This window comes from Syngnathoides biaculeatus, chromosome 4 (genome assembly GCF_019802595.1).
Source record: "Syngnathoides biaculeatus isolate LvHL_M chromosome 4, ASM1980259v1, whole genome shotgun sequence".
NCBI lineage: Eukaryota > Metazoa > Chordata > Actinopteri > Syngnathiformes > Syngnathidae > Syngnathoides > Syngnathoides biaculeatus.
Genome location: NC_084643.1, coordinates 32,253,288 through 32,262,466, shown reverse-complemented (window position 1 = coordinate 32,262,466; position 9,179 = coordinate 32,253,288). Strand labels below are relative to the sequence as shown.

At 41.8% G+C, this 9,179-nt stretch overlaps 1 protein-coding gene across 3 annotated transcripts; it reads left to right on the top strand.

Annotated features, from left to right (window-relative positions):
- Positions 1–575: 575 nt before the first annotated feature.
- On the top strand, positions 576–8,297 carry fsta (follistatin a). 3 transcript variants are annotated; one of them, XM_061817301.1, is made up of 6 exons: positions 576–698; positions 1,362–1,553; positions 1,691–1,909; positions 2,606–2,830; positions 5,307–5,537; positions 7,324–8,297. In XM_061817301.1, exons 1-6 carry the CDS (start codon positions 608–610, stop codon positions 7,404–7,406), a joined length of 1,041 nt encoding a protein of 346 aa, XP_061673285.1. In that variant the 5' UTR covers positions 576–607; the 3' UTR covers positions 7,407–8,297. The 3 variants fall into 3 exon arrangements, with proteins under 3 accessions (XP_061673285.1, XP_061673287.1, XP_061673284.1); XM_061817303.1 differs by having other exon boundaries at positions 7,300–8,297; XM_061817300.1 differs by lacking the exon at positions 7,324–8,297 and having other exon boundaries at positions 1,362–1,559; positions 5,307–5,642.
- The last annotated feature ends 882 nt before the right edge of the window (positions 8,298–9,179 follow it).

The window sequence follows — 9,179 nt, the reverse complement described above, 5'->3', positions numbered from 1 at the left end:
GGAAGGTGGGGTGGCATTATTCCATCACTAGATTTACACATTTGTCTGCAGTTGGTGGGGGTGTTGGGGGGTGGGGGGCGGAATAGCAGTTACCACCGTATAAGCCCCTTTAGTAGGAAGAACGGATGTCCGATAAAAAATGCAGACACTGGTTATTATTATTATTATCATTATTATTATTATTGTTCAAATGTCCAGAAAATAAGTGCATTTTTAGGAGGCGGGGGGGGGTTGTTGCAGGAGAAAAGTTGCATGTCACCTGACTGCACAGAGTGAAAGAAGTTTGCTCAGAGAAGAAGAAACAGAACAAGAAAAAAAAACATCTCCCCACCCCCACGGCAAAAAAGGAGACCGCCCACCAGAGACAGTCAACCCGAGACCCCTTATAGATTTAAAAAGAGAGGCTGCATTCTCAGACTGACACTTATTCAACAGTGCTACCTTAAGCAGATTACTTTTTTTTTTTTTTTTGCGCTGCCTCGCAGGTTCAAAACCGGCGCTTTCGCGTTCCTCCTCCTGCTGCTGCTGGTGCTGCTGCTGCTGCTGCTGGTACTTGTCTGCCTTCTTGTCCTCCTTCTCTCTTTCCACTTTGCCCTCTTCCTCCATCATGTTTGGGATGCTGAAAGATCACCTCCAGCCGGGATTTTTCTTCTTTTTCGTGTGGTTCTGCCACCACATGGAGCATCAGAAAGTTCAAGGTAAGCAAATCTCATCTCATGCAAACTTTTCTTTCGTTCTTTCTTTCACTCACAGCACACGCACGCATCCATAATTTCACGTCGTGCACCGGCAACCTTTAATTAATTTATCATTTTTTTTAATTTTAACTTGTTCAAATGGTACGTCAAACAGGTGCCGTTTGCAACGGGAGAAGTACTGCAAGTTTTCTAGTGTTTGGATTAAGTTGCGCCAAACTTGCACTGTATTATTTCTGAGTCTGCATGATAGGATTTATCAATCAACGTTATTATTACTATTCTTTATTCTCAATAAATTCGTGTTGAACATAACGAACTCTCCGCGCCCGGTAGCGGTCATGCCAAGCATTTGCGGCGGTGTGAAAAAGAAAAGCGCGTTAGGCGCGTCATTGCGCGCGGTGGAGCTTTGGAGCTGCATGTCTAGACGCTCCGCGAGGGAATTTGGAGCACCCTCTTTTTTTGTGTGTGTTTGTGTGTGTACCCCCCCCCCCCCACACACACACATCCCCTGTGCTTATTTGGTACTAGCATTGTACGCGCTGCCACTCACGCGCACGGGAGAGAGTGTTGGAATGGAGGGTGCGAGGGGGAGAAGGTGCAAACTTTGGATTTGATAATGTTTTTTTATTTGATTTATATGTGTGTGTGTGGTGTTGTTTGCAGCTGGGAACTGCTGGTTGCAGCAGGGCAAGAACGGCCGCTGCCAGGTGCTCTACATGCCCGGGATGAGCAGGGAGGAGTGCTGCAGGAGCGGCAGACTGGGCACGTCCTGGACCGAGGAGGACGTCCCCAACAGCACGCTGTTCAGATGGATGATCTTCAACGGCGGAGCCCCCAATTGCATACCTTGCAAAGGTGGAGGTGCACTCAATTTTTTCATTGGTTTGCACATCTTTAAGCGTGCGGTTTTTTTTTATTTTATTTGGCTTTTACATCCGCGCGTCATCCTTTCTTTCTTTCTGTCTGTCCGTCCCCGCCGCGCTGCGCAACAGAGTCGTGTGAAAATGTGGACTGCGGGCCGGGCAAGAGGTGCAAGATGAACCGGAGGAGTAAGCCGCGGTGCGTTTGCGCGCCGGACTGCTCCAACGTCACGTGGAAGGGACCCGTGTGCGGCTCGGACGGCAAGACCTACAAGGACGAGTGCGCGCTCCTCAAGGCCAAATGCAAAGCCCACCCGGACCTGGACGTCCAGTACCAGGGAAAATGCAAAAGTCAGTCAGATGCGCTCTTTCCCCTTTTCCGCCTTATTTCTCCAGAGTTTCTTTCTATCTATCTATCTATCTATCTATCTATCTATCTATCTATCTATCTATCTATCTATCTATCTATCTATCTATCTATCTATCTATCTATCTATCTATCTATCTATCTCTATCTATCTATCTATCTATCTATCTATCTATCTATCTATCTATCTATCTATCTATCTATCTATCTATCTATCTATCTATCTATCTATCTATCTATCTATATCTATCTATCTATCTATCTATCTATCTATCTATCTATCTATCTATCTATCTATCTATCTATCTATCTATCTATCTATCGATCTATCGATCGATCGATCGATCGATCCATCGATCCATCGATCGATCCATCGATCCATCGATCTATCAAATCATTAGTTTCCTGGAATTTTTCAAGATCAGCACATTTTGGGGGGATTTATTAAACATTGTTTTGTTAAAGAGAGCAAGTATTTGTCAATACTTGATATTGCTTAAGCCCGTGGGGGGCTATCCAATTGTAGGAAATTCTGTTAAAAGAAAGAAAGATGAAAAACTGGACCAAATTCGGACCCGGGAGGATTCTGAACGACAAAGAGCCTTTCTGCAGTTCCTCGTGCTTGCGTTGTAGCGTAAGACGTGTTTTTTTTTTTTTTTTTTTTTTTTTTGGTCGCGCAGAAACGTGCCGCGACGTGCTGTGCCCCGGCAGCTCCACCTGCGTGGTGGACCAGACCAACAACGCCTACTGCGTGACCTGCAACCGGGTTTGCCCCGAAGTGACTTCCCCCGAGCAGTACCTGTGCGGCAACGACGGCATCGTGTACGCCAGCGCCTGCCACCTGAGGCGGGCCACCTGCCTGCTGGGCCGCTCCATCGGGGTGGCCTACGAGGGCAAATGCATCAGTAAGTACCCCCCCCCCCAACCCCCTGCTACAACACCGCCCCACGCACGCACCAACCCACCCACCCGACCTGCTTTTTCGAACGTGTGTTTATTGCTGCCAACATTCCACGCTGGATAGAGAATGTTTGCTCAAGAAATGATGGACACTTGATTATTTCCTGATGTTGGCAGCGCTTCCCCTTATGGGGGAGTGGGGAGGAACAGCAAAACACACTTCAGTGCAGGAGGGGGGGGGTGGGGGGAAGCAAAGTCAGGGGCAGTGGTGGGAAGTAACCAAGTACAAATACTTCCTTACTTTGTTGAAGTTTTTTTTTTTTTTCATTGAACTTTTCACATTTCCAGTAAGCTTATGTTTATCATGGGATATATGTTCCAGACCCACCCATAATAGGGGGGAAATCCATGATATAGAGAAACCATATAAAGAATATATTAAAAATATTTTGTTCCCCCCACCCCCACATTCTTCACATACATTTAAACTTGTTAAAACACACATTTTAACAGAAAAAAATGTTTAAATATAAAATGTACAGAAAATACTGTAAAGTATTGATAAATTGATTTGTGCTTTGAAAATAACTAGATAGCGGGAATGCCTAAGGCGGTGGTTCTAAAGCCTCTTATACAAGTTACCCCCTAAAAAAATAAAAATAAAATAATCAAAATTGAGATAGGGAGAGGTTATTCCTTAAAAGAGTATATTCAATAATTGTATGCCACTGCAACCTTACAGGCAGTTTGAACATTTGGACTGGACTTAAATAGAGGAAAATTTTAAAAATGAGTCAATTAAAATGTATGACATAAATTAGAATCTAACCTGTACCTATAATTAAAGTTTAATAACAAACACTTCTTAGTGTAAATCCCCATTTGACTCTCTGAGGATCACAAGCCTGAAGTATGACGTTCCATTCTTATGTATGAGAACAAATGCAGTATTTTCAGGGGAAAGGCATTGTAACGGCGTCCTTTTCCGAAGCATTTCGGGAGGTTTAACCTCTTCCGATTGGTCAGAACCTTCGTCTGGCACTTGGGCTCTCTGCCAGAAGCCAAACGAGATTCAGGACGCTTGGGGATCAATTGTCGGGATTAAAAAAAGAAACAAAACAAACCGAATGTGTTCCATCTGACAATGCACGACATTACCAGCAGCCAACCAGAGCCCAAAAGAATAAAAATTATACGACTACTATCCTAATTTCAGATATGTATTGACTTTTAATTGCATTTAAATCGACACTTTCAATATTGTACAAACTTTATATGAATGTAAAAAGATGTAAAGAACCATTTAAAAAAACAATCGCTATGACGTGCATCTGTTTCACAAAAATATCAGCGATGCAGTACAGCCGTTACGTGAAGTATGATATGGCGGGACATCCTACTTTGTACATTTGAACACAGTTGTCTGTAATTTCTACTCCTTGCTTTTCTAAAATAGACCTGATGCAAACACCTGAAAACTGAAATGCTGTTGAAATCTTGATTGATTGACCTCGTGAGGACCTAAAAGATGGAAAAAAAAGGGGGCGGTTGCAACACTAAGTAACATAAACAAGAAAGCATTGAGAAAAATTGCGGCGAAGAAAGATACGTATTCTCAATTCAAACATATTCTTTATCCTCAGCAAAAAATGACTAATATTCCTGTTGGCTACAGTCATCAGATGATACTCTTCTTTGTTTGTCTGCATGATTGTACTATACTGCCGCCCAGTGGCCAAGTCACACACAACCAAAGGAAAAACGAACAAACTATATTAACTCTTTGATTGTAATTCATCATGAAACGAATCTCTGTATCTCTAGGCACCACTGTGTGTGATTTAAGGTTAAAAAAAACAGTTTCATACATAAGTATATTTTAGAGTTTGTACTTGTTTACTTTTAGTGAAGTCAAGGAGTTGAATCCGTAATTCTACTTTTACCAGGGTCCTTTTTTTCACAAGGACATTGAAATTTCAATTTACGAACGAGCATGTGTTTAAACCATTATGTAAAAGATACATTACCTTAGTTTAAACGCTATTTTCTTCATACGAACAGCTTTGGGGTGACTGCAGAAGTCTCAGAATTTTGTGCTTTGCTCTTTTCACCTATTCCTATACTGCACAGTATTTATTTTTAACCACGCAAAGATCACTATGAGGTAAATACAACATTGTTCTGCAGCTGGAACGGATTAACTGCATTTCCATTCATTTAAATGGTGAACACCGCCTCGGTTTGCGCACCTTTCAGTTTGAGAATGCAGTCAAATGAATTCATTCAGAAACAGAGGCTCTGCTATGTGTACTCCTATTTAAGTACAGAGAGTGAATACTCCGGCCTGCTCTACTCAGGGGGAGAATTTGTGTCCCCGAGATCTAGTGCTGAAACAAATCAAACCAGAGCGCGAAACGGCTTCCAAACAAGATGTATTCCTCACTCCCTGACCCCGCCCCCAAATGATCTCTGTGCTCCCAGAGGCCAAGTCATGCGAGGACATCCAGTGCGGCGGCGGCAAGAAGTGCCTGTGGGACACCCGCATGAGCCGAGGACGCTGCTCGCTGTGCGACGGCGCGTGTCCGGAGAGCCGGACGGACGAGGCGGTGTGCGCCAGCGACAACACCACCTACCCCAGCGAGTGCGCCATGAAGCAGGCCGCCTGCTCCGAAGGGGTGCTGCTGGAGGTCAAGCACTCGGGATCTTGCAACTGTAAGTAAATATGACAACAGCGCTAGACAAAGAAACAAATTCCCCACTTTCCCCTCAAGGCAGAAAGACAATATTCCACATTGCTTAAAAGAGCCCCCCTTCCACCTCCACCCCTGCCCCTTCCTTTCCCTTCTTTTCCCCTCAATTCCCACCCCAGACGCACCACCAAGCACAGCTTTCGCAAGAAGAACGGACTTGGAACGGAACGGACTCGCATGATGTTGTCTTTTCATTTTTTTTTTTTTTTTTTTGAACGTCCCCCATGTAATTCCCCTGCAAAACATTGTAACAGAGAGACTGTAATTCAATACGAGTGACGTGGCAGTTTGCAGTGGAACAATCGTGTTATGTAAATATAAAATATGTGATGAGTGCCGGACTATATTTTGCCTTAAATCTCATTCAGCCGAGCAACTAATGGAGCGATTCCGCCTAACCAAGGATGGGCATTTGGACTGCATTTCCCATTAGAACAACTTTAGCTGTTTTAAGCTCTTCTCTTTCCCGCTCTTAATGTTCTTAACTCCTGTTTCCATGCTACCGTCGCACTGAGCGGAATATTAACACCGTCTCTACATCCATCCATCCATTTTCTTAGCCGCTTATCCTCACGAGGGTCACGGGGAACGTTGGAGCCTGTCCCAGCTGTCAACGGGCAGGAGGCGGGGCGGGGTACACCCTGAACCGGTTGCCAGCCAATCACAGGGCATATAGAGGAAAAACTACCAATCACATCTTCAGATGCGTCACCAATTCTCCGAATAATCGATTACTTTGCCTATCCGTAGTTGTAAATTCCCTCAATCACCTTACTGGTGTGTTTACAAAATACGTGTGTGTGTTTTTTTAAATTTTTTTTTGTGTGTGTGTAAATGTTTTATTTTGCTTGGCTGTAAATCAATCGATTCCATTGCCTCTTGTGAATACGCGCTCAGCCCGTTTCGCTACTTGGTGATTGTAACATTGGTGCCGCGGCGGGTCAAGACGAACGGTGAATTTGAACCTTGATTGCGGTTTGTAGACTACCTATCGATGTGTAGAGCAGACAGCATTTGTCGGGGGTGGGGGTCAGCGGTGGTAATATTGAGCAAGAGCCCGAAAGGAAGAATCGCATTTACATTCCATGTTGCTCCACTCAAAAAGAATGCGTCGTCGTTAGGTTCGCGTACGATGACGACCGAGGGACCAACTTTACGATCACCTCACGGGTTGAATATTTCTCAACAGCTCGCACCCACGTCCTCCTTTGATTGCTTAAAAAAAGAAAAAAAAAATCAACAAAAAAACATCTTTATTGTTACTGTTTTCCGCTGAATGTGATATATCATGTCAGAATGTTTGGATTGACAAGGGACTGCCTTTTTCTTTTGGGGAGGGCAGGGAGGGGTGGGTGGGTTACTTTTTGTCCAAAATCTAAACCGAAAAGGAAATACCTCAAAGTTGTGTTGATGATCATTGAGCTGCTTGCCGAGGCCTGGGCTGTGACACCTCGTCCGCTAACTAATTAACTAACTAACTATCAAATGAACTAACTAACTAATGAACTAACAACAACAACAATGAACACCGTACAGAGCAGTAAATAAGCATTTCTTTCCCAAATCCAACCCAATCCACCGGACCCCGGACTCCCTGAATCCGTCCTGTCACAAACACCTCTCATCCATCCATCCATCCATCCATCCATCCATCCATCCATCACCCCCCCCCCCACGCTAGTGTGCCAGTGAGCTGTTTGTTGTGGTCCGCTTTCATACAACAGCTACACTGTATTCCCCTCATGTAGCCATCAGAGAAGACCAGGAAGAGGATGAGGATGATGAAGACTACAAGTCCCATGTCCATTTATCATCTATGCTGGATGGATAGCCCCCCCCCTTCCGATCACGCCAGTCCCAAGGAACCATGTCCATACTGTACATGACGTGTATGCTTATTTATTTTGAAACAAAAAGGAAGTATACATATAGTCCAGTCTGCTAGATGTTTATTTATGCATTTCTTTGTTTTCTAATTTATACATTTACCATGTCAGGCTTACAATCTACCACTCATTTTCTCCTTTTTGTTTTGTTCTTGTTGTACTGTTTAGTTTTCTTTTTTTCCTTTTTTTTGGTCATCTTTACTACTATGAAGAAATATATTTGTCCAAAGAGAAACGTTGTTATTTATTTGTCACGTTTACCTTGTGTGAGTCCTCGACAAATGCTGTAAATTGCATTCCGCTTTCATTCAGCTGTAAAAAAAGAAAGGAAGAAAGAAAGAAAGAAAGAGAGAATAAAATCTGCTTGTTAGTGTCAAATCTCTATCACAGATGTCTATGTCACACCTACATAAATGCATGTTTAGGCAGTGTGTTTATTTATTGGGAATATATCAACAATTTTTTTTAATGTACAGATGGGTTTTTGGTTTGTTTACAGATCATAACAATAACTGACCAAAGGGACTCTCTCAATGTTTTTTTTCATTATTATTATTAAACAGATGCAACACAGCAGTAATATAAAAATGGAAGAGAAAAAGGAAAAAAAAAAGAGCCAGTTGAATTTTCCTTTTCATGTTTTTTTTCCAGTTCACTTTTAGCCCTTCAGCTTTGTCAACATTTTTAGATTGCATTTATATTGTGTCATTAGAACAAAAAGAAGAAAAAAAAGGTACATTTTGGATAATACTTGATGACTTTTGGAAACAATGTGCCATTAATATTTGTGTGCTGTTGTCTTTCGACACGTATTTTGCTGCACTATTCAACACAAAAATCACTTCAGCAGTCTGCTTTGTTTTTTTCTCTTTCTTTTGTTTCCTCTCCGATTGATTTTTATTTTAAGCATCAGCGAGACAAATACAAAATTCTGTCATGAATATATAGTTTTGTATTTTTTATGTAAATGTCATATGTATATACAAAAAAAGTTTGAAGGTATTTGTACAGATATGAAGAGTAAAACAATAAAAAAATTTTTTTTGTTCCTTATTCATGTTCCTGACTCTTTTGTCTTGTGGATATTATCCAAATTGCCCAAATTAAATGGGAATATATTGCAATACATACAGTCGTGTGCAAAAGTCCACCATTTACTTTGCTCTCTTGTATTTATTTGGTAGCAAACTACTGAGGTACCATTTTGAATCTGGCATGTGGAAAAGTTGCATTGCCTCCATAGTGACTGAAATAGTAAAAAACTATATTCATCTATCATTACCTTTTTAAACTACTTAAAATGATATATTTATGTCTGGAAGTCTACCTTGCCCACCACTGGATTGTAGGAAAAGAAATCCATACATTGATGTAACTAATGCTTCACTACACTACTAATATATACATGTGTGCGAATGATCATGAATGGCTCATTAATATTCTTGGCATTACGACAGTACGATCTCCATCTAAATCTGATTTAAATCATTTCAAATTATTTTGCAGGTTTTTGGGGACCAACGTTTGAAAACCGGTGACTAAATTCAAGCAAAAGCATAAAGCATAATAAATGCATGTATTTAGTTGGCTAACTAACTAACTAACTAACTAACTACAAACAACAACAACAATGAGCACCCCAGAGAGCAGTAAATAAGCATTTCTTTTAATGCATTACCTAATGCATTAGCCAACTAAATAAATGCATGCTTTTGCTT

What these genes read in the sequence shown, in the direction of transcription:
- fsta (XM_061817303.1), top strand. Translation starts at nt 608, where the DNA reads ATGTTTGGGATGCTGAAAGATCACCTCCAGCCGGGATTTTTCTTCTTT. An exon ending in GTACCAGGGAAAATGCAAAA is followed by an intron (nt 1,910 to 2,605) that starts GTCAGTCAGATG and finishes TTGGTCGCGCAG; the next exon opens with AAACGTGCCGCGACGTGCTG. An exon ending in CTACGAGGGCAAATGCATCA is followed by an intron (nt 2,831 to 5,306) that starts GTAAGTACCCCC and finishes CTGTGCTCCCAG; the next exon opens with AGGCCAAGTCATGCGAGGAC.